Source organism: Pseudophryne corroboree, chromosome 2 (genome assembly GCF_028390025.1).
Source record: "Pseudophryne corroboree isolate aPseCor3 chromosome 2, aPseCor3.hap2, whole genome shotgun sequence".
Lineage (NCBI taxonomy): Eukaryota > Metazoa > Chordata > Amphibia > Anura > Myobatrachidae > Pseudophryne > Pseudophryne corroboree.
In genome coordinates, this window is record NC_086445.1 from 237,845,245 (window position 1) to 237,871,346 (window position 26,102).

General features: G+C 44.6%; 1 protein-coding gene across 1 annotated transcript in view; it reads left to right on the top strand.

Annotated features, from left to right (window-relative positions):
* Window positions 1-24,378, top strand: part of PTGES3 (prostaglandin E synthase 3) — a 121,208-nt gene extending 96,830 nt beyond the window's left edge. The window contains exons 4-8 of the mRNA XM_063952541.1: window positions 14,055-14,153; window positions 14,306-14,395; window positions 14,508-14,570; window positions 22,400-22,424; window positions 22,780-24,378. Of these exons, the coding sequence (XP_063808611.1) occupies window positions 14,055-14,153; window positions 14,306-14,395; window positions 14,508-14,570; window positions 22,400-22,424; window positions 22,780-22,799 (297 nt within the window). The 3' untranslated portion in view covers window positions 22,800-24,378. The remainder of the gene's footprint in view (window positions 1-14,054; window positions 14,154-14,305; window positions 14,396-14,507; window positions 14,571-22,399; window positions 22,425-22,779) is intronic.
* Window positions 24,379-26,102: the final 1,724 nt, after the last annotated feature.

Consider the following 26,102-nt stretch of genomic DNA (forward strand, 5'->3'; position numbering starts at 1 on the left):
CTGAAGTCTGTATATACACACTCAGGAATTATATTGAGACCGGCTATTGCTTTAGCATGGATGTGCAGTGCTGCAGCTGCGTGGTCAGATTCCCTGTCTGAAAACATTGATACCCTAGACAGGGACACTATATTGCTAACCGTAGAGCATATTAAAGATGCTGTCTTATACATGAGAGATGCACAGAGGGATATTTGCCGGCTGGCATCTAAAATAAACGCAATGTCCATTTCTGCCAGGAGAGGATTGTGGACTCGGCAATGGACAGGAGATGCAGATTCCAAAAGGCACATGGAAGTTTTGCCTTACAAGGGTGAGGAGTTGTTTGGGGATGGTCTCTCGGACCTCGTTTCCACAGCAACAGCTGGGAAGTCAGCATTTTTACCCCATGTTCCCTCACAGCCAAAGAAAGCACCGTATTATCAGGTACAGTCCTTTCGGCCCCAGAAAGGCAAGCGGGTTAGAGGCGCGTCCTTTCTGCCCAGAGGTAGAGGGAAAAAGCTGCAACATACAGCCAGTTCCCAGGAACAAAAGTCCTCCCCCGCTTCCTCTAAGTCCACCGCATGACGCTGGGGCTCCACAGGCGGAGCCAGGTACGGTGGGGGCCCGTCTCAAGAACTTCAGCAACCAGTGGGCTCGTTCACGGGTGGATCCCTGGATTCTACAGGTAGTATCTCAGGGGTACAAGCTGGAATTCGAGACGTCTCCCCCTCGCCGTTTCTTCATATCTGCCTTGCCGACAGCTCCCCCGGACAGGGAGGCAGTGCTGGAGGCGATTCACAAGCTGTATTCTCAGCAGGTGATAATCAAGGTACCCCTCCTTCAACAAGGACGGGGTTACTATTCCACAATGTTTGTGGTACCGAAACCGGACGGTTCGGTGAGACCCATTTTAAATTTAAAATCTTTGAACACTTATATAAGAAGGTTCAAGTTCAAGATGGAATCGCTCAGAGCGGTGATTGCAAGCCTGGACGAGGGGGATTACATGGTGTCACTGGACATCAAGGATGCTTACCTGCATGTCCCCATTTACCCTCCTCACCAGGAGTACCTCAGATTTGTGGTACAGGACTGTCATTACCAATTCCAGACGTTGCCGTTTGGTCTGTCCACGGCACCGAGGGTATTTACCAAGGTAATGGCCGAAATGATGATTCTCCTTCGGAAAAAGGGAGTTTTAATTATCCCGTACTTGGACGATCTCCTTATAAAGGCGAGGTCCAGGGAACAGTTGTTGATCGGAGTAGCACTAGCTCGGGAAGTGCTACAACAGCACGGCTGGATCCTGAATATTCCAAAGTCGCAGCTGGTTCCTACAACGCGTCTACTGTTCCTGGGGATGGTTCTGGATACAGAACAGAAAAAAGTGTTTCTCTCGGAGGAGAAGGCCAAGGAGTTATCGTCTCTAGTCAGAGACCTCCTAAAACCAAAACAGGTGTCGGTGCACCACTGCACGCGAGTCCTGGGAAAGATGGTGGCTTCTTACGAAGCAATTCCATTCGGAAGGTTCCATGCAAAAATCTTTCAGTGGGATCTGTTGGACAAGTGGTCCGGGTCGCATCTTCAGATGCATCGGCTGATAACCCTGTCTCCAAGGGCCAAGGTGTCGCTACTGTGGTGGCTGCAGAGTGCTCATCTTCTAGAGGGCCGCAGATTCGGCATACAGGACTGGATCCTGGTGACCACGGATGCCAGCCTTCGAGGTTTGGGGGCAGTCACACAGGGAAGAAACTTCCAAGGACTATGGACAAGTCAGGAGACTTCCCTACACATAAATATTCTGGAACTTAGGGCCATTTACAATGCCCTAAGTCAGGCAAAACCCCTGCTTCAACACCAGCCGGTGCTGATCCAATCAGACAACATCACGGCGGTCGCCCATGTAAACCGTCAGGGCGGCACAAGAAGCAGGATAGCGATGGCAAAAGCCACAAGGATTCTCCGATGGGCGGAAAATCATGTGTTCGCACTGTCAGCAGTGTTCATTCCGGGAGTGGACAACTGGGAAGCAGACTTCCTCAGCAGGCACGACCTCCACCCGGGAGAGTGGGGACTTCATCCAGAAGTCTTCCAAATGATGGTACACCGTTGGGAAAGGCCACAGGTGGACATGATGGCGTCCCGCCTCAACAAAAAGCTAAAAAGATATTGCGCCAGGTCAAGGGACCCTCAGGCGATAGCTGTGGACGCTCTAGTGACACCGTGGGTGTACCAGTCGGTTTATGTGTTCCCTCCTCTGCCTCTCATACCCAAGGTACTGAGAATAATAAGAAGGAGAGGAGTAAGAACTATACTTGTGGTTCCGGATTGGCCAAGAAGAGCTTGGTACCCAGAACTTCAAGAAATGATCTCAGAGGACCCATGGCCTCTGCCGCTCAGACAGGACCTGCTGCAGCAGGGACCCTGTCTGTTCCAAGACTTACCGCGACTGCGTTTGACGGCATGGCGGTTGAACGCCGGATCCTGAAGGAAAAGGGCATTCCGGAGGAAGTCATCCCTACGCTGATTAAAGCTAGGAAGGAGGTGACCGCAAACCATTATCACCGCATATGGCGAAAATATGTTGCGTGGTGTGAGGCCAGAAGGGCCCCAAAGGAGGAATTTCAGCTGGGTCGATTTCTGCACTTCCTACAGTCAGGGGTGACTATGGGCCTCAAATTAGGTTCCATTAAGGTCCAGATTTCGGCTCTGTCGATTTTCTTCCAAAAAGAACTGGCTTCACTGCCTGAAGTTCAGACGTTTGTTAAAGGAGTGCTGCATATTCAGCCCCCTTTTGTGCCTCCAGTGGCACCTTGGGATCTCAACGTGGTGTTGGATTTCCTAAAGTCACATTGGTTTGAGCCACTTAAAACCGTGGAACTGAAATATCTCACGTGGAAAGTGGTCATGCTGTTGGCCTTGGCTTCGGCCAGGCGTGTGTCAGAATTGGCGGCTTTGTCATGTAAAAGCCCTTATCTGATTTTCCATATGGATAGGGCGGAATTGAGGACTCGTTCCCAATTTCTTCCTAAGGTGGTATCAGCTTTTCATTTGAACCAACCTATTGTGGTGCCTTGCGGCTACTAAGGACTTGGAGGATTCCAAGTTGCTGGACGTAGTCAGGGCCCTGAAAATCTATGTTTCCAGGACGGCTGGAGTCAGGAAAACTGACTCGCTATTTATCCTGTATGCGCCCAACAAGCTGGGTGCTCCTGCTTCAAAGCAGTCTATTGCTCGCTGGATCTGTAGTACGATTCAACTTGCACATTCTGCGGCTGGACTGCCGCATCCTAAATCTGTAAAAGCCCATTCCACGAGGAAGGTGGGCTCTTCTTGGGCGGCTGCCCGAGGGGTCTCGGCTTTACAACTTTGCCGAGCTGCTACTTGGTCGGGTTCAAACACGTTTGCTAAGTTCTACAAGTTTGATACCCTGGCTGAGGAGGACCTTGCTTTTGCTCATTCGGTGCTGCAGAGTCATCCGCACTCTCCCGCCCGTTTGGGAGCTTTGGTATAATCCCCATGGTCCTTACGGAGTTCCCAGCATCCACTAGGACGACAGAGAAAATAAGAATTTACTCACCGGTAATTCTATTTCACGTAGTCCGTAGTGGATGCTGGGCGCCCATCCCAAGTGCGGATTGTCTGCAATACTTGTATATAGTTATTGCCTAACTAAAGGGTTATTGTTTAGAGCCATCTGTTGAGAGGCTCCGTTATTTTTCATACTGTTAACTGGGTATAGTATCACGAGTTATACGGTGTGGCTGGTATGAGTCTTACCCGGGATTCAAAATCCTTTCCTTATTGTGTCAGCTCTTCCGGGCACAGTATCCTAACTGAGGTCTGGAGGAGGGGCATAGAGGGAGGAGCCAGTGCACACCAGGTAGTCCTAAATCTTTCTTAGTTGTGCCCAGTCTCCTGCGGAGCCGCTATTCCCCATGGTCCTTACGGAGTTCCCAGCATCCACTACGGACTAAGAGAAATATAATTACCGGTGAGTAAATTCTTATTTTCTGCCAGGAGAGTATTATGGACTCGGCAGTGGACAGGTGATGCTGATTCTAAAAGGCACATGGAAATTTTGCCTTATAAAGGTGAGGAATTGTTTGGGGACGGTCTTTCGGACCTCGTATCCACAGCAACAGCTGGGAAGTCGACTTTTTTACCTCAGGTTCCCTCACAACCTAAGAAAGCACCGTATTATCAAGTACAGTCCTTTCGGCCTCAGAAAGGCAAGCGGGTTAGAGGCGCGTCCTTTCTGCCCAGAGGCAGGGGTAGAGGGAAAAAGCTGCACCATACAGCCAGTTCCCAAGAACAAAAATCCTCCCCTGCTTCCACTAAGTCCACCGCATGACGCTGGGGCTCCACATGTGGAGCCAGGTGCGGTGGGAGCCTGTCTCCGGAACTTCAGCGACCAGTGGGTTCGCTCACAGGTGGATCTCTGGGTTCTACAAGTGGTATCTCAGGGATACAAGATGGAGTTCGAGACGTCTCCCCCTCGCCGTTACCTCAAATCAGCCTTGCCAGCTACTCCCCAGGACAGGGAGGTAGTACTGGCGGCAATTTACAAGCTGTACCTCCAGCAGGTGATAATCAAAGTTCCCTTCCTTCAACAGGGACGGGGTTACTATTCCACAATGTTTGTGGTACCGAAACAAGACTGTTCGGTGAGACCCATTCTAAATTTGAAATCCTTGAACACTTATATAAGGAAGTTCAAGTTCAAAATGGAATCGCTCAAGGCGGTTATTGCAAGCCTGGAAGAGGGGGATTACATGGTATCACTGGACATCAAGGATGCTTACCTACATGTCCCCATTTACCCACCTCACCAGGTGTACCTCCGTTTTGTGGTACAGGACTGCCATTACCAATTCCAGACGTTGCCGTTTGGTCTGTCCACGGCACCGAGGGTATTTACCAAAGTAATGGCCGAAATGATGATACTCCTTCGGAAGAAGGGAGTTATAATTATCCCGCACTTGGATGATCTCCTTATAAAGGCGAGGTCCAGGGAGCTGTTGTTGGTCGGAGTAGCACTATCTCAGGAAGTGCTACAACAGCACGGCTGGATTCTGAATATCCCAAAGTCGCAGCTGGTTCCTACGACGCGTCTGCTGTTCCTGGGTATGATTCTGGACACAGAACAGAAGAAGGTGTTTCTCCCGGAGGAGAAGGCCAAGGAGTTGTCATCTCTGGTCAGAGACCTCCTAAAACCACAACAGGTGTCGGTGCATCACTGCACGCGAGTCCTGGGAAAGATGGTAGCTTCTTACGAGGCAATTCCATTCGGCAGGTTCCATGCAAGGATCTTTCAGTGAGATCTGTTAGACAAGTGGTCCGGATCGCATCTTCAGATGCATCGGCTGATCACCCTGTCCCCGAGGGCCAGGGTGTCTCTGCTGTGGTGGCTGCAGAGTGCTCATCTTCTCGAAGGCCGCAGATTCGGCATACAGGACTGGGTCCTGGTGACCACGGATACAAGCCTCCGAGGTTGGGGGGGCAGTCACTCAGGGAAGAAACTTCCAAGGACAATGGTCGAGTCAGGAGGCTTCCCTACACATAAATATTCTGGAACTAAGGGCCATTTACAATGCCCTAAGTCAGGCAAAACCCCTGCTTCAAAACCAGCCGGTGCTGATTCAGTCAGACAACATCACGGCGGTCGCCCATGTAAACCGACAGGGCGGCACAAGAAGCAGGATGGCGATGGCAGAAGCCACAAGGATTCTCCGATGGGCGGAAAATCACGTGATAGCACTGTCAGCAGTGTTCATTCCGGGAGTGGACAACTGGGAAGCAGACTTCCTCAGCAGGCACGACCTCCACCCGGGAGAGTGGGGACTTCATCCAGAAGTCTTCCAGCTGATTGTAAATCGTTGGGAAAGGCCACAGGTGGACATGATGGCATCCCGCCTCAACAAAAAGCTAAAAAGATAATGCGCCAGGTCAAGGGACCCTCAGGCGGTAGCTGTGGACGCTCTAGTGACACCGTGGGTGTACCAGTCGCTTTATGTGTTCCCTCCTCTTCCTCATACCAAAGGTACTGAGGATAATAAGAAAGAGGAGTAAGAACTATACTCATCGTTCCGGATTGGCCAAGAAGGACTTGGTACCCGGAACTACAAGAAATGATCTCAGAGGACCCTTGGCCTCTGCCTCTCAGACAGGACCTGTTACAGCAGGGGCCCTGTCTGTTCCAAGACTTACCGCGGCTGCGTTTGACGGCATGGCGGTTGAACGCCGGATCCTGATGGAAAAGGGCATTCCGGTTGAAGTCATTGCTACGCTGATAAAAGCTAGGAAGGATGTGACAGCAAAACATTATCACCGCATATGGCGAAAATATGTTGCTTGGTGTGAGGCTATGAAGGCCCCAACAGAAGAATTTCAGCTGGGTCGATTTCTGCACTTCCTACAGTCAGGAGTGACTATGGGCCTAAAATCGGGATCCATAAAAGTCCAGATTTCGGCCCTGTCTGTCTTCTTTAAAAAAGAACTGGCTTCACTGCCTGAAGTTCAAACGTTTGTCAAGGGAGTGCTGCATATTCAGCCCCCTTTTGTGCCTCCAGTGGCACCTTGGGATCTCAACGTTGTGTTGGATTTCCTAAAATCACATTGGTTTGAGCCACTTCAGACCGTGGAGCTAAAATATCTCACGTGGAAAGTGGTCATGCTATTGGCCTTAGCTTCGGCTAGGCGTGTGTCAGAATTGGCGGCTTTGTCTTGTAAAAGCCCCTATCTGATCTTCCATATGGACAGGGCAGAATTGAGGACTCGTCCCCAATTTCTCCCTAAGGTGTTATCAGCGTTTCATTTGAACCAACCTATTGTGGTGCCTGCGGCTACTCGGGACTTGGAGGATTCCAAGTTGCTGGACGTAGTCCGGGCCCTGAAAATCTGTTTCCAGGACGGCTAGGGTCAGAAAAACTGACTCGCTGTTTATCCTGCATGCACCCAACAAGCTGGGTGCTCCTGCTTCTAAGCAGACTATTGCTCGCTGGATCTGTGGCACGATTCAGCAGGTTCATTCTGCGGCTGGACTGCCGCATCCTAAATCAGTAAAAGCCCATTCCACGAGGAAGGTGGACTTTTCTTGGGCGGCTGCCCGAGGGGTCTCGGCTTTACAACTTTGCCGAGCTGCTACCTGGTTGGGATCAAACACGTTTGCAAAATTCTACAAGTTTGATACCCTGGCCGAGGAGGACCTTGAGTTTGCTCATTCGGTGCTGCAGAGTCATCCGCACTCTCCCGCCCGTTTGGGAGCTTTGGTATAATCCCCATGGTCCTTACGGAGTACCCAGCATCCACTAGGACGTCAGAGAAAATAAGAATTTACTCACCGGTAATTCTATTTCTCGTAGTCCGTAGTGGATGCTGGGAGCCCGTCCCAAGTGCGGACTTCTGCAAAACTTGTATATAGTTATTGCTTAACTATAGGGTTATTGTTCTGAGCCATCTGTTGAATGAGGCTCAGCTGTTATTCATACTGTTAACTGGGTATAGTTATCACAAGTTGTACGGTGTGATTGGTGTGGCTGGTATGAGTCTTACCCTGGATTCCAAATCCTTTCCTAGTAATGTCAGCTCTTCCGGGCACAGTTTCCCTAACTCAGGTCTGGAGGAGGGGCATAGAGGGAGGAGCCAGTGCACACCAGATATAGTACCTAATCTTTTCTTTAGAGTGCCTAGTCTCCTGCGGAGCCCGTCTATTCCCCATGGTCCTTACGGAGTACCCAGCATCCACTACGGACTACGAGAAATAGAATTACCGGTGAGTAAATTCTTATATTTTCAGGCTACGGATTGAAAGTCTGTTTTCCTGCCATTACCGCACCAGTTCCTAAAAGGAAATACGCTAGACCAGCGTTCAAATCTTTTAGACCTCAGTCCTTTCGAGGCCGTTCTACAGGAACAACTATACAGAGTAGACGTGGTAGAGGACGTGGTTTTCATTAAACCACTAACCGTCGTCAGGACACAAAGGCCGCTGACAAGCCAGTGGCATGACGGGCTTTCAGCCTTCTCTGATCTTCAGTTGTGGGAGCACCTCTTCAGATGTTTCACTTCTTGTGATTTCAGACATCCACAGATTGGTGGATACGCAATTTAGTGTTCAAAAGGTTGCAAAATAGTGTTTGTCTACCACCTTTGTGGGTTTTTGAAGACAATATATCCAAAGCAGGCCTGCATGTGTCAGGAGACAAAAAGGCGGTTCTGTAGATCGGGATTCAGTCTCTAGTTGATTCAGCAGTTTTGTTCCAGTTCACCAACGGGGTCAAGGTTATTATTCCAATCTTTTTCCAGTACCACAGCCAGGCGGCTTGGTCAGACCGATATTGAACATAAAGGGGCTCAATCAATACGTGACTTACTACAGTTTCAAGATGGAATTCCTGCGGTCAGTGATTGCAGGTTTATAACCACAGAAATACTCATTTCACTGGATCTCAAGGATGCGTACTTACGCATTCCAGTTTTTGACCACCGCGTCAGGCGTACTTAAGGTTTGCAGTACAGCAAAACCATTATCAATTTCAGACACTACTCTTTGGCCTCTCAGCAGCGCCTCGGGTATTCACAAAGGTGATGTATGTGATGATCGTTCATCTCAGATCCCTGGTAGTGATAATAGTTCCGTACTTTTACGACCTTCTCATCAAGGCTCCGTCTCAACAAATACTCCATCATGCCTTATTGGCGTACAATGTACTAGTTCAGCACGGTTGGATTGTCAACTTCAAGAAATCAAGCCTGGCTCCGTGTCAAGGAATTCAATTCCTAGAAATTAGTCTGGATACGGTGGATCAACGAATTTACCTGCCAAAACAGAAAGCACAAAGTATTCGTTCTTTAGTACAGTTTGTTCACAATCCATGGGCAGTCTCTGTGCACTTATGCATTCGACTGTTAGGAAACATAGTGGCGTCTTTAGAAGCACTACACTTTGAAAGATTTCATTCACGTTCTTTTCAGCTAGATCTTCTCGCACAGTGGTCAGGCTCTCGTCTACACATTCATCAGATGGTGCGGTTGTATCCAAGGGCCAGAGTATCACTACTCTGGTGGCTCCACATAATCTCAAGAAGACTGTTCGTAGTCTGGAATTGCCTAATTCAGACAACGGACGCAAGTCTCAGAGGTTGGGGAGCAGTGGTCCTACATTATCAGCTTCAGGGTCTATGATCAGACGAAGAAAGATTACCATCAATAAATGTCCTGGATCTCAAGGCAATTTACAACACACTGCGACAGGCAGTGCACATGCTCCAGTCTCAAGACTGTTCAGGTTCAGTAAGACAACGCAATGGCAGTCGCATACATCAACAAACAAGAAGGGACTCGAAGTTGCATGGCTATGCGAGAAGTTGCTCTAATCCTCAATTGGGCCGAGCGTCACCAAGTGATATTGTCGGCAGTGTTCATTCCAGGAGTGGACAACTGGGAAGCAGATTATCTCAGCCTTCAGCATTTTCGTCCAGAAGAGTGGACATTAAATCCAGGAGTGTCCCAGATGTTAGTCCAGCGGTGGGGTAACCCACCGCTGGATCTAATGGCATCTCGCCAAAATCATCAAACACCCCAGTTTGTGTCCAGAACAAGATATCCAAAGGCAGTGGTAGTGGATGCTCTCACAATAGCGTGGCCGTACAGCCTTGTGTATCTGTTTCCACCTTTTCCGCTGTTTCATCGGTTGCTAAAGCGGATCAGAAGTGAGTCCACAACCGTCATACTAGTGGCGTGTCGTTGGCCTCTGAGAGCGTGGTTCTCTGATCTCCATGGTCTACTTGCAGACGATCTGTGGCCGATTCCACTGCCTCCAGACCTACTACAACAAGGTCCGTTCCTTTACCACAATTTAGCATGGCTGCGTTTGATGGGGTGGCTGTTGAAACAGCTCTCAAGACGAGAAGGCATTCCAGAGTCTGTTATACCAACCATGTTTCGTGCTAGGAAGCCAGTTACAACAGCTCATTATCACAGAATTTGGCGAGCTTTATATAGGTTGGTGTGAGGCTCGGAAGATTCTGACATCATCTTTCAAGTTATACCATCTGTTGCTATTTTTACGGATGGAATTAGATGGAGGACTATGTTTATCTACACTAAAGGGGCAGGTCTCTGCCTTGTCATTTTTCTTTTGAAGACGTTTCGCCCTTTTGCAAACAGTTCACACTTTCCTGCAAGGTGTTCTCAGAGTTCAACCTCCATTTATACCACCTACAGCTCCATGGGACTTGAATCTGGTTTTAGATTTTCTACAGCAGGCCTGGCCAACCTGTGGCTCTCCAGATGTTGTGAAACTACACATCCCAGCATGCCCTGCCACAGTTTTAGCATTCCCTCATAGCAAAACTGTGGCAAAGCATGATGGGACTTGTAGTTTTACAACAGCTGGAGAGCCACAGGTTGGCCAGGCCTGTTCTACAGTCTTCAATTTTTGAACCCTTACAACACGTGGATGTTAAGTTTCTAACATGGAAAACCTTTTTTCTCCTAGCCTTAGCTTCTGCAAGGCGAGTTTCACAATTGGGTGCCTTGTCATGCAAGCCACCTTATTTGGTGTTTCATGAGGACAGAGCAGAACTTCGAACAAATCCTGCTCTTCTACCAAAGGTAGTATCATCTTTTCACATCAATCAACCAATCGTAGTTCCTGTTTTTCAGAAGGTTCAGGAACTCCAGCTACTTTGGCCTACTTATGTAGCCCGAGCATCAACAATACGTAGAACAGATTGTTCTCTATTATGCAGTCGAGATAGGTTTGCAAGCTTTCAAGCAGACCTTGGCCACATGGATTAAGCTGAGCATTCCTCAGGCTTACTTTCATGCTAGTCTACAATCACCTGCATCCGTTTCAGCACACTCCACGCGTTCTGTGGAAACGTCATGGGCAGCAGGTCGTGGAGCCTCTACGACACAACTTGGCCGTGCAGCTACATCGTCATCGGTGCACACGTTTGTGAGCTTTTTCAAGTTTGATGCGTTTGCAGCATCAGTATGTAGCTTTGTCCATCTAGTGTTACAGGTGCCAAACAGCTCTCCCGCCCACGGGGGAAACTTTGGTACGTCCCAAGAGTACATCAGTGACCCCTAGCGGATGATAAAGAAAAGAGGATTTTGGTACTTACAAGGTAAATCTTTTTCTTTGAATCCACAGGGGGCACTGGACGCCCACCCAGAGCAGTTTCACCTGACTTGTGGTAAGTTCAGTAGATCTTATGGTAAAACACACTCACCAACTTGTTCAAATGTTAAGGTGATGGTTATCTATTGTCGGGTCAACTTCTAGTTGTCCGTAATGTTATGTGTCAACTTTATAGTTGTCCGTTGTTATAATGTTATATGTAATTCTCCATTGTTCATCCTCTCTTTCGCTCCTTTTTGGCTCAGTAAAAAACACTGAGGTCTCTATGGGAGTATGGAGGAGGAGTAGGGTTACACATTTAAATATTTAAGTGTGCCTATCCCTGCTATCGCACCATCCATATCCCAAGAGTTCTCCAGTGCCCCCTGTGGATTCAAAGAAAAGGATTTACCTGGTAAGTACCAAAATCCTCTCTTTGGAGAGTATCTTCCATCTGAGATGACTCTTCAGAAGTGGAGCTGCCAGGAAGAGTGTTTAACCAGTAGCCGACCAGAAGTAGAGTGATTGTAACAGTAGCTCCTAAGTGGTCAATCTAATTTTGTAATTTCTACAGGCGTTCTTACTGTGATATATTCTTCAGATAGCACTAAACCTGGATTTACAGCTTGACAATCCACCTTTTATCAGTCCAATCTTCCCAAGGACCACCTTGGTACCTGAATGAAGAGGACTCCTAAGAAGGTCTTGTCCTTCTATTGGGATGACAAGTTGCTCACTTATGGTGGAATAAAAGGGGTTTTTTTTCCCCCCGATTTTCCTGGAATCCATGTTCAAGACTAAGGTTGCTAGTCCACCTTTCTTTGCTGTCCATAATTATACCTGTAAGCAAATAACATGCCTGCAGTAACTGTCTGCTCTGCATGTCCCTCCACTTTCTGCAATAGCACACCAAAGTCCTGAACCCTCCAAGCAATTACTTCCCTAAAGTGGGCCTTGTTCCTAACCATCTTTGGAATGCATTTTCTGCTACCTTTCCTTGTTGGGGATATTTTTCACAAATTGTGTTGAATACTTTGAGTAAGAAAGGCAATGCAAAGGAAGACCATTTAGAAGAGTAACTTGTAACTAATTCTGTTCAGTCTTATAAGGGCCATGGCTTTAGGCCTTGAACATTCAGAACACTTGCAAAACCACGACTGTTTTATAAATGTGATCTAGTCACCCAGTTATTTTACTCCTAGACCAGCTCTAAGAGAGTTGGCAACAAGGTATTGGTGTATTCAACACTTTTTTGTTATTTATGGCATTTTGAAACCTTTTCTGGGGAGATTTGGTACGCTTGTGGATCCATTGGTTTATCTGCTTTGTCAGAGGACCACAGTAGCTCTTCGAAGCACAGTGTCATTTAAGCATCTCTAGGACAAGTGACAAAAGATCCTATTTTTCACCTCTTATTTGATGCTTAGGCCATCTGCATTGGTCATTGGAAAACAGCACACATTGTGAAGCTTGCATCTAATATCTTGGACGAATTCTCCCTTTTGGAGTACATTTTCCTTGAGGATTCTAGATTGCAAGCGAGATCCACCGCTAATTAAATGCTTATGAGCTTGCACCCGGTAGGCTATTAGAAGGCTTTGGTCTTATCTTCGTATTTTGCGCTTACAGGGATCCATCAGATCCCTCAGTGTCCCCCTGCAGCACGTGTCATCCGCATGAAGGACATAAATCCAGAAGTTCTTGCTTCATAAAGGACAACTCATATCGGGAGAGCTGTGCTTTGCTGGTTTTTTCCACACATACGGTGTTACTAAATGCTTCTATAGTTAAGATGAGTGGCGGGGTGCATGGCATACGATGCTTGATACATCCTGCTGTTGAGTCTGAACATGGGTGATCAGTGTCCATGCCACAGTTAGTAGCATATCTGAACTATTCCCACTAGCAGGGACTATTCCTACTCGTGGGTTTCCACGACACCCATAAAGTGCCACAGAGCCCACAAGTGGCTTGTTGCGCTCGCTCATGTCGATGCTGGTATCCCTGACCCAACCCCTCCAAGGAATGCGTGAAACATAACCGCACAGTTTGTCCCTTTACAGCAACTATGGGCAAATGGATACAGTTTAAAAAAAGTGCTTGAATACATTTAATCAAAGAAAGGTGACCCCACGTGCCACATCCATTCCCAACTCATCTCAAAGCACCCATGTCTTGAGCATTTTGCACATACACTGCCACTGGAGCAGAGAGTAAGATTTGATGAGGGTAAGGCATAAAGCAAAGAAAAAGACTGACCTATCCATCTGGGAGGGCCACAGATGAAGGCCTATCATTGCTGTTTGGGCTCCCCTAACACCCCCACCCAATCCTCCTTTATTTAGTTTATCATTAATATCAATAGCAAATGATCTCTTTGCTGCTTTTTGGGAAATAGAGTGTACCTGTGAGTGAACACTGGAGAATGCAGCCCATGAATATGCCCGAAGCCACGTCCTACCCCAGTGCCATCGCTGTTTCCTAGGCTGCTTTCTCATGGCACTAGGTTCATCTCGCACTCCAGTGTTTGCTTCCGTTGAACTCTGCAGACCGTTAATGCCTATCATAGAATTTGGGGGTTATTTTATGTCATTTCCACTTTTTGCTAAATAGTTTAGTGCTCCAGAGATGCTGATCATTTAAAACCTTGTTTTCAATTAAAAAAAATAACTATATGTAAATCATTTTATCATTGAGGGTATTGGGTTGTTTTTTTTTTTTGTTTGTTTTTTTTAGTGGACGTCTTTTAAGAATATATAGCTCTTAATTTGGAGTTTCAGGTCTCTGCTAAATTTGCTGGCCTGCAAGGATGATCTTTAAAAATGAAAGGGCAAGAGAATACCATTTGTTTCCAGAACTTGGTAACGGTTTATTGCCTTTACCTGTCATGTTTATTCCCAAAACTGAGAGAGGCATAATTAAAATTTTTATTTTGTCTCAATAGGAGTCCAAACATAAAAGAACAGACAGATCTGTCCTGTGTTGTTTACGAAAATCAGAATCCGGACAGTCATGGCCAAGGTTGACAAAAGAGAAAGCAAAGGTATTTTCAGTGTGTCCTTTTTTTCCTTGCAGGCTTGTTCTGCAAAAAAGGCACAAAGCACTGCATGTGAACTGTATATTGACGTATATCAATTGCATAATTATTATTGAAATACAGAAATAATTGCTTTCATATTTTTTTTTTTTTTTTAGCTCAACTGGCTTAGTGTGGATTTTAACAACTGGAAAGATTGGGAAGATGACTCTGATGAAGACCTGTCCAATTTTGACCGCTTTTCAGAGGTTAAATCTGTCCTAGTCCTTTATTTTCTTAGTCTGTATGAATTGTGAACTTTTTCTTCAATACATAGTTTCCCCTTATTTTTGGTTTTAATGGCTATTCTGTTTTGTACAGATGATGAACAACATGGGAGGAGATGAGGATGTAGACTTACCAGAAGTAGATGGTGCAGATGATGTAAGTTTATCACTGTCTTCAAATTGTCTTTCAACACTCAAAAGTAAGGTTTTCACCATGCATATTTTTCCCAAAGTATAGCTTTGTAACACTCCTTTGGAATTATTTAAAGAAATTCCAATTCCTTCTGAAAATACCCATATCTGGTGCAACTTATTCTGTTCTGTCACACAATTTGGTTTCATCCCTCAGCATTTTCAGTTACAGCAGAATTTCAAAATATATAGGCTAAGCATTAATAACTTCTGAGAGCTCAACTACCACATTAAGATAAATGGGCTTCACAGAAGAAACAATAGGTTTCAAAAGCTTTAGATAAGCTAGTTCCTCCAGTATTGTATTTAATTTGGACAATTAAATACTAATTGATATTAGTTGACTACATGAATATGGAAATAAATGTAACACTTGCCTGGACTGAGAGAGTGGACATTTTGGGGACGATTCAATTATTTTAACAGAGGCCACCACTAGATGTCAGCAATTCAATTATTCTAGCATTCGGGCGACCAGCAGCCATGAAGGGCACTTTTTTTTTTTTTTTTTTTTTTCTTGCAATCTCCTAAGGTGCAAGCTCAGCACTTTAGGCGTTGAAATAGGAGTTTGGGTGCCCAAAGCAGAAGTTTAGACTGGTTTAGAGATTTTAGGGGGACATGTACTAAGCAGTGATAGCCACCTAAGGGGGAGTTGTACTAAGCAGTGATAAAAGTAGAGAAGAGAGCCAGTGGACAAGTTGCCCATGGCATCCAATCAGCTGCTCTGTATAATTTTATAGTATGCAAATGATAAATGTTATGTTAATTCTGATTGGTTGCCATGGGCAACTTCTCCACTGACTCACTTCTCTACTTTTATCACTGCTTAGTACAACTCCCCCTAGGTGGCTAAACCCTCTGTTTGGCCGCGATATGCATGTGCTCCCAAACAACAATTGAATTACGATAATTGTTTGAGCACATAAACAATCCTGTTTAGACAGGAAAATTAGACTCCAAAGCAACTGACTTCCCGTCTGCTTGTTTACAAAACGAATGACTTAACAAAGTAATGGTTGGGAAACCATAAGACTTGAATAGGATTGTATTATTCAAAAATGAAGTCTTTTTTAATGTTTGGACTAATGCATTGTGAGCAAGTAGTGCTGACATGGACCAGTTTCAGTTGACATTTCTATGTAGTGTTAAAGAGCTAAAAGGGTGCAATAATATGCAGCTAGTGCATTAGTATACAGTTTAACCCAGGCATTACAGTAACAGATTTTCATGGTACAGTCATTTGTAAGCTAGCCGGTTTCCTGATATTGTGATTTTTATTTAAGGGTTCTTCTATCCAGCCTTGGGGTAAATGACACCATTTTAGTGAAACTTCTAGCATAATATGTGCTGCTTAATCGATTTACCTCGAGAAAGAGGCTCAGACCTTTAATAAAGAAACCTATTGCTACAGCAATCTTTTGGCAATTAATAAAGTATACTGTACAATTGACTTTCCTGATGCTTACATATACATACGCCAACCCTACTTTTCACGTTGTCAAGTCTTGTGTTTTTGTGTTTCCTTTGAAACTTAGTAGCTGGTCAACATAAACACACAACTTTACAACACCATTTAGGTGTTAACATACAAACAGGTGGTAAGTTCAAGCACTTACGCTGAGTTTACATCTCCTGCATATATACACCCAAGTGGTAGGTGTGTGGCTCCTGAATCATAGCCATGCAATGTTCTCTTTCCAAATAAACTATAAACATACTATTACATTTTTCTTCTACAAAGCAAGGCTCTCTATAACTGGCCTTGCAAAAACATGAAGTAGCAATGCTTAAAGCTGACTGAGGGGAATCTTGCACAGTAGATAGCTGCTATTTAATTCTATCACATGTACATAATTTAAACACAGCACCTTTAATTCTTTCCAAACAGGGATCTATCTAAGCCCTGTGGCCTGAAACCCACTCATTCCTGCTCTTGCCACAGAACATTGGGATATACAGTAGCTCTAATGTGTCATATCTATATGATTACAACCTAAGCACTTTATTACCAGTTATCAGAATTACTTAACAGATTGAGGGCGGGCCAGTCTGGCATTTGATGCACTGACTAAATACTATAAGCTTATCCACCTTGATATTGTATAATAAGGGAGAGGGTGATATAAAGGGCATTAGGTTAATACAGACACCTCAATCTTAGTAACTGTAACAGAACAGTGGACATTGTTTTCCTTCATAAACCGTTACTGATCTAGGAATCTACAAATATACCCACTCTGATTTTACTAATATTTAAACCCACTGGTTTATTAAAATGGTTAAGGAACCTGAAATGTCTTTATCCCTAACTAGTTATGAAATATTTACACAAATAATTGGATACAAAGTTGACAGATAAGTAACAGCTGTAACAGCAAGAAGATCTCTCTGCCTTCGAGCTTGGAACACTGACTCCGATTCAAAACATACTTTAACAGCCGTTCCCTTTGAAGGAGAGTTCCTCTTTGGCTCAGAACTTAAGAAAATCATCTCTAATACCACTGGGAGCAAGAGCCCTTTTCTTCTGGTTGTTCCTCAGAAACCGAAACCAACAAAGTTTCGGTCTTTTCGAACTCAAGGTAGGGTAAGTTTCCAGTCCTTTCGGGCCTTTTCACAATTTCCACGTTCCGAGGTAAAGGAACTCAGGCAGCTTGTAGGCCAGCCATCAAACCTGCCGACAATCCTGACGCATGACTAATCGGGGCATCCGGAGGGATCTTTGGTGGTTGGGGCTCGGTTACGTCAGTTCAGGGATGTATGGCTCCTGTTGAAACACGTTGGGTGGGTGACGGGGGTCGTATCCCGAGGATATATTTTGGACCTCGAAGGAACTAGTCCCACACTGCTTTTTCATCACTCCTCTCCCATGCGATCCCTACAGACGACAAGCCCTGATTCAGGTTTCTTCCGTGCTTTTACACTACGCTACGGAGTAATTCTTCCGGTTCCCAAGCAGGGTCAGGGCTTTTACTCGAGTCTTTTTCTTGTAAACAAACCGGACGCTTCGTTTCAGACCATTTTAACTAAAATGTGTAAATTCATCTCTGTACAGAAATTAAAAATGGAATCCATTCGTTCAATCATCTCCTCCATGGAACTGGAGGAATGTTTGGCTTCCATAGACCTAAAGGACGCATACCTACATGTTCTCATTTGGACAGGTCACCAGCATCTTCTGAGATTTGCTATCAGCATTTTCATTTTCAAGCTCTCCCGTTCGGCTTATCCACGGCCCCTCGTGTATTTACGAAAATCATGGCCCACATAGCTGCGGTACTGAGGTGTCAGGGAGTCAACATTACTCCTTACTTGGACTGACCTGTTGCTGAAGGCTCCATCACTGACACTTCTAAACCAACAATTGCAGCTCACAATAGACACCCTACAGTCATTTGGCTGGATAGTGCATTTCCCAAATTCTTCGCTGCTTCCCTCTCGGAAGATGGTACAGTATTTCTAGGTCTCTTGTTAGACACAAGGAGCCGGAAAGTTTTTCTGCCTCCGGACAAAGTTCAAGATCTACAATCCAGAATCCGATCCCTGTTACAGTTGCCGATGGTCTCAGTTCTCAGATGTATGCAAGTGTTGGGCAAGATGGTGGCAACCTTTGAGGCAGTGCCATATGCCAGATTCCATGCTTGACCCCTTCAAGCTCAGATTCTCAGCTGTTGGACTCGAACGTGACCGCATCTGGACTTGCAATTGTTCCGTTTGTTGGTTCAGACTTGTCAGTCTCTCCATTGGTGGCTTCACAGTCCCAATCTGACCAAGGGGGCGCCATTCACGGTTTAGTCTTGGATGATGGTCTCCATGGATACCAGCCTCACGGGTTGGGGGGCGATGTTTCAATCTCAGCACTTCCAGGTCCTCTGAAACAGCCAGGAATCAACGTTGCCAATCAACATCTTGGAATTGAGAGCAATCTAGTATGCTCTGCTTCAGATTCAAACCAGCGTCCGGGGTCATCCGGTACACATTCAATTAGACAACATCACGGCGGTGGCTTACATAAACACACAGGGTGGAACTCGTAGCTGCAAAGCCAGGAACATTGGGTGTGCAGAACATTGGGTTCCGACCAACTCAGCAGTTCACATTCCATCTCAGCAGTTCACATCCCGGTAGTGGTCGCCTGGGAAGCAGATTTCTTAAGTCGTTACACGGTCATCCAACATCGACCTCATGGCGTCTCGTCTCATCAGAAAACTGCCTCTGTACGGCTCACGAACTCAGGATCCTCAGGCAGCGCAGATCGATGCCTTGACGGCTCCATGGCGGTTTCAACTGGAATATGTATACCCGCCAATTCTTCTAATCCCTCAACTACTTCAGCGCATCCGATGAGAAGGTCTGCCGGTCATTCTCGTGACTCTGGACTGGCCTCGTTGCCAGTAGTACACTCTTCTGCACAGCATGGTGACCAGGGAACCCTTCCGTCTACCTCTACAACCAGATTCTACAAGGACCTTGTAATCACCACGATTTAAATCGTCTGGCTTTGATGGCATAGTTCTTGAATCCAGCATTCTCTGAGCTAAAGGTTTATCTCGACCGGTGGTGAGAATTATGCTCCAAGCTAGGAAACCAGTCCCCTCTCAAATTCATCACGGTGTGGCGTATCTACATTGCTTGGTGTGAAAAACGTGGGTTGTCGCCGAACATCTTCCGCTTACCTTGCCAGTTGTCTTTCCTTCAGGATGGTCTGACTAAAGGACTTCGTCTTTCTTCCCTTAAAAGGCAGGTTTCCGCCTTTTCGGTGCTTTTTCAGAAAAGATTGACTCTCATTCCGGAGGTTCAGAAGTTCTTTCAAGAGGTGCGGGGTGCTCAGGATTCAATCTCCGTTAGTTCCTCTGGTTCCCCCCTGGGATTTAAATTTTAGTTCTTAAGGCTCTTCAGAAGCCTCCGGTTGAACCACTGGAATCTGTAGAACTGCATTTCCTTACTCGTAAGGTGGTATTTCTTTTGGCCATTGCTTCAGCCGGGCGTGTTTCGGAGTTGACTGCCCTTTCCTGCAGGCCGCCTTTGTTGGTTTTTCATGATGATCTAGTAGTCTTGCGTACGAAGCTTTCCTTCTTGCCAAAGGTTGTCGGCTTTCCACCTGAATCAGGACATTGTACTTCCGGCGTTTGTTCCGAATTCTTCCATAGAGTATAGTCATTTGGCATTATTGGATGTTAAGGCCTTAAACATTTATTTGTCTCGTGCGGAGTCTATTCGCTGTACAGATACCTTGTTGATTTTGATTAATGCACCCAAACGTGGCTGGCTGGCCTCTACGAACACGATGGCTCATTGGGTGACCTCTGCTATTCGACATGCCTATATATCCTCTACTGTTCTTATTGACTTTTTTGACTGTGATGAAAATAATAGATCAAGGGGGAGCTGTAGATGTAGCATATCTAGACTTTAGTAAGGCATTTGACACTCCCACATCGCAGACTGCTAAATAAACTTGAAAGTGTGGGGCTGGATTATAGAATAGTTAAATGGATAAGAACCTGGTTGCAGGATAGGGAACAGACAGTTGTAGTAAATGGAGTGCAATCTATGGAGGGAAATGTTACCAGTGGAGTACCCCAGGGATCTGTACTCGGACCAGTTCTCTTTAATATCTTTGGTGACATTGCAAATGGTATTGAAGGGAAAGTATGCCTTTTTGCAGATGATACAAAGATATGCAACAGGGTAGACACACCAGGAGGGGGTAAAACAAATGATTGATGACCTAGCTAGGCTTGAAAAATGGTCAAGAACATGGCAACTACAGTTTAATGCTAAAAAATGCAAAATCATGCACTTGGGTCTCAAAAACCCAAAGGCTAAATATAGTATCAAGGGTACTATAATGGAAACTACGGAGGAGGAAAGGGATTTAGGAGTCACTATTTCAAGTGACTTAAAGGCAGGAAAGCAATGCAACAAAGCAATGAGAAAGGCAAGTCAGATGCTTGGTTGCATAGGGAAGAGGAATCAGTAGCAGGAAAAGAGAAGTAATAATGCCACTGTATAGGTCATTGGTGCGGCCTCATCTGGAATACTGTGTCCAGTTCTGGAGACCATATCTCCAGAAGGATATAAATACATTAGAGAGTGTACAAAGAAGGGCAACTAAAATGGTGCATTGCCTACATCACAAAACTTTCCCGGAAAGGCTAAAAGATCTTAACATGTATAGTATGGAGGAGAGGAGGGAAAGGGGAGACATGATAGAAACTTTCAAACATACCAAAGGTTTTAACAAAGTTCAGGAGGGAAACATTTTTCAAAGGAAGAGAAGTATTAAAACGCGAGGACATACACTGAAACTGGAGGGAGGCAGGTTCAGGGGAAATTTAAGGAAAAATTATTTCACAGAAAGGGTAGTGGATAAGTGGAATAGCCTCCCATCAGAGGTGGTAGAGGCTAAGACTGTGGAGCAGTTTAAACATGCTTGGGATAGGCATGTGAATATCCTTACAAGGAATTAAGGTTCAAAGAGGGTTGCGATTTACCTAAAGGATAAAAAAAAATGGGCAGACTAGATGGGCCAAGTGGTTCTTATCTGCCGTCAAATTCTATGTTTCTATGTTACTGTTCCCGTTCCTGACCCCCTGAGTGCTCATTCTACTAGGGCTTTTGGGGCCTTTTGGGCTGTTCGCGGAGGTGCATCTGTCGAGCAGCTGTGTAGAACGGCGACCTGGTCGTCCGTGCGTACTTTCACAAAGTTCTACCGGTTTCATACTTTTGGATTGGAGACTGCCTCTGTTGGGCGCCAAGTTTTACAGATGGCTATGCTGTCTGATTCTCCCTCCTCTAAGTAGCTTGCTTTGGGAAATCCCATCAGTAAGTGCACAGCGTCCCCCAAATGGATGAAAGAGAAATAGGGATTTTTGTTATGATTCCATCTGGGGGACGCTGCAATCCCTCCCCGTATTTTTGTCTGATTTATTGGTTATGGTCTGTTCTTTCTCTTTCGACTTTGCTAAATGTTAACTGAGGTAATTCTTGAACAGGCTGCAGAAGGGAGGGGTTAGAGGGGGGAGGAGTTCATTTTCTATAGGTTCTGTGACAAACTCCCTTCCCACACACTCTAACCCATCAGTAAGTGCGCAGCATCCCCCAGATGGAATCAGATATTTTATGCTGCGTAAACAAAAACCCCTATGTTCTTTTCAAGGTAACAGTGGTGTCTGAGCCCATGGATATAAAGTAACAATGAGTTACTATATTGTGGTTATGTCCACTACGATTCCTAAAACAGAAAACACAACTAAAGAAGATGTAAAGGGATTTGTAGCAGTATGAGAAGCGAATGATAATAGTGCTAATATTTACAAATCATTACAGAGCTGGCAACTGTGTGACTGGGTTTGGAAGGCTCACTCTGTCTAGCTAATTGCAATGTAGGCAACACAAACAACATCACTTACATCAACACTAACTTTAACAGTCAGGCAACAAACACCAAACTACATTTTGTGCCAGACAATATAATGAATACAATGATGATTTAACACTACTCGCATACTAATATCTCCTAATTAATCAGAATCTATAGCAGTGTGGCAGTGCATAGGTTTGGTTTTAATGCATTTTTTTTGTACTAATCCTGTATCGTTACTATCTCTTTAATTATTTTGCTATTGTGACCTGATCTCCAGCAGATAGGATTTTTACAAAATTAGTTACTAAAATGTTCTAAAAAAACAGCTATTAGTATAGGGGAATCCATGCGTTTATTTTTTAAATGTCTTTTTTTGTATTTATACAATTGGGTTTTTTGGTTTTTCATTTTGCTATTTCACTTTTTAGGATTCACCAGACAGCGATGATGAAAGTAAGTGCTTAGTAATATAGATATATATCTATGTTCAGATAAATCTTTGATTTGACATATTAGCAGTATTAAAAAAGGTATTGGCCTAATGCAGTGATGGGAAACCTTTAGCACTCCAGCTGTTGTTGAACTATGCATCCCAGCATGCCCTGCTACAGTTTTGCTATTTGTCCATGCTAAAACTGTAGCAGGGTATGCTGGGATGTATAGTTCAACAACAGCTGGAGTGCCAAAGGTTCCCCATCACTGGCCTAATATAACCTTCCTTAAATTCATTGAATACATGTTTATTAATGTGCACCTTTTTCCTTATATCCAGTTGTTTACTTTCTCTTTTTTCCTCTCCCCCTTGCAGAAATGCCTGACCTGGAATAAGAACATAACATCCTGGGTTTTTGGGAGCTGGGTGGGAGAATTAGTGAAAAGAATATTTCAACGCTCTGCAACAGTTGCTGATACCCAAGTTGTAAATAAAGTTACTGAGTACTTCCAGTCAGCCTTGTTCGTGTATTATCACCGAATGATGCTAATCGGGGGTTAGATATTTACAATTGTACAGGACATCTTTAAACCTTCACTGCTACAGAGCACACTTTATCTGAGATATCGCCTAGTTTAGAGTCATGCGGTTATAATGTAAGGTTTACACTTTACTTAGTAGTGACTTTAGTCATCTTAAAAAGAAATGTCTTCTGGACCCAGAACACCAAAAAGTAGCACTAAAACCTACTTCATTAATAAGTTGATTTACTACAGTGCGTAAGTGTACACAACTTTGCAGATCTGACTTTGCCTCCATCCTGCCCCTTTTGAGTAAGGGGGAAAGGCGTTTTGTTTTTACATTGTTTTTTTTTTTTCTGTCGTTCACATTTCATTATAAAGGATGGAGGATAATTTCGATCAACCAAACTTGTGTAAAATTTAACTTTTAGTAAATTAAGAATGCTGCAGAACCAGAATCCTCGGAAGCTCAGGAGCACTCTGGTTCTGATCTCCAGAGATGTAACATGCTATTTGAAAGAAAGTTCTTTTTTTTTTAACATTCAGATTATTGGGAGGAAGCTCCCATTACAGTAAAATCACTTAAGTTATTGATAAAACTGTCCATAAGATATAAATCACTTGTCATCGCTTACTGTAGTGCAAGATGTGTTTTGTTTATATGGCTAGTTTGGTCGCAGTGATACTCTATTAGATAGTGATGTTTAGTGCTGCCATCGTTTGTTAGATGTATTACATCCTATGATGCTGTTGTCTGCCTCTGCTCGCAGTAAATGAAGCTGCTTACATGCAGTATAAGATAACTAAAATTATGCTGAACCTTTATAGTGGATAAGTTCGCATTTGTGGATGCTAAATAGGGATCATTAGCACTGTTCTATCTAAAATGAGTGACCTGAAGATGATAGTTACTAATGTAATTTTCTATGAAGTAAACTGCAAGTTGTGAGCACATTATTATTAGACCTTTAATCATTTAGACCATGGGTCTTCAACCTGCGACCCTCCAGCTGCTGAGGAACTACACATCCCAGCATGCCCTGCCATAGTTATGCTATTAAGGCATGCTAAAACTGAGGCAGAGCCTACTGGGATGTGTACTTCCGCAGCAGCTGGAGGGCCGCAGGTTGAAGACCCATGATTTAGACCATCCGTTTCCTAACCCTCCCTGAGAGTCCTGTACAATTGGGCATGTTTGACCCTTTGCATTTCTACCTTGGAAGAGTGTAGACAGCTGTACATTGTTTCTCTCATCAGTCTGTACATTTAGACCAAATTGTATTTGCACTGTCACAGTATATATTAAAAAGGAAAGGGTAACAATGTTAAATACACTATTCTGTTTGTTTTATTTCTCTTTTGATCAGGGAAGAAAAGCCTAAGTTGTATTGGAATTGGTGGGGATTTTTTTTAATTGTCTACATTATTTCTAATAAACTATTCAGAGACCGAATTATGATTTATTTATTTTTTTTAAATAAGATTATGACTCTTGAATAACAGAGGCTCACATGACCTTTATGCTTCCATGTTTTTTTTGCTCTAATTTGAATCACTCCTGATAATTTGCAAAAAATGTGCTACAGTGTGTGATGGTCAAAGCCTCAAAAAGTGGTCAGTAGAATCCATGTTTGTGATTATTCCAAACTTGTACTCATACACATTTAAAGTACAACGTATTTGGGAAGGTGTACTGTACATAACGGTGTGAACTGGATTAATTACCAAATAGTCGATGCTTGGGATAGTTTAAAATGTGGCAGTCCAACGTGTTATTGGCTGATGTCTTTCTAAAGCTTTTTGAGCCCCTCTTTAATGGTTTTCTAGATGGTAAAGCAAAAGTAATGTACTTATAGGATATAAGATGTTATTTTAAAGAAAAAATAGGATTTTGGTACATACCGATAAATCCATTTCTCTGAATCCACTGGGGGACACTGGAGATCTCAGACAGCTAGGGTGTGAAGGATGCAGTAAGAAATGTATGCATCGCTGGCTCCTCCTCCTTCACGCCCCCCATCCCTTTAGCTTGAAAGATTGACAGAGAGAAGATGGAACAAGAAAGATCAAAGCCATACGGGAAGGAACCAACCATACCAACACGTCATACAGCAACGAAGAACTAAAAACACACTAACCTGTTTTAACTAAATTTATAAGAACACGCAGGCTGACAGTACCGAGGCGGGCGTCCAGTGTCCCCGAGTGGATTCAGAGAAATGGATTTATCATTAAGTACCAAAATCCTCTTATCTCTTTCATCTACTAGGGGACACTGGAGATCTTAGACAGTTGGGGGACGTCCCAAGGATACTCCCATGGGCAGGAGTGCTGTCTGAAGCCTGAAGAACCAAACGTCCAAAATTTGCATCTCTAGATGCAAATGTATCAAACTTGTAGAAACGAGTGACCGTGTGTGCCGACGACCACGTTGCAGCTCTGCACAGTTGACCTTCATGATCTTCGTGAAGATTCTCGGGGCTGATAGGCCGAATGGAAGGGCTCTGAATTGGTAATGAGACTTGCCCACTGCAAACCTTAAATAGGCTTGGTGCAGGGTCCAAATTGGGACATGGAGGTACGTATCCTTTGTCCATCGACACCATGAAATCTCGTTGCTCCAGTCCCGCAATAACTGGATTAATTCCATCTTGAATCTGTAAATGATCAGGAATTGTTTTAACACCTTTAAATTGAGTATTGGCCTGACAGACCCTACCGGTTTTGGCACTACAAAGAGATATGAATAAAATCCTGTTCCTCTTTGAGATGTCGGGACAGGCATAATTACTTCCATCTGAAGTAACTTTTGAATAGACGTGTGTAATGCCCTCGCTTTTTGAGGGCACCCAGGAAGGCCTGTCGTAAAGAACTGATGATGTGATCGGTTCAGAAATTCTATTTTGTATTCTTGGGTATAATATTGGAGATCCAGACTTCTGGTGAGGTTTCGGCCAAAAGGTGTCCCGAAACCTTTCCAACCGCGCCCACCAAAGGAGACCCAATGTGAGCTGGGAGACCGTCATGCCGCGGTCTTGTCAGCAGGCTTAGATTCCTGTTCTCGGGCTGTGGACTGGGAACAGCCTCTGTTTCCACTAGAGATGAGCGGGTTCGGTTTCTCTGAATCCGAACCCGCCCGAACTTCATGTTTTTTTACACGGGTCCGAGCGACTCGGA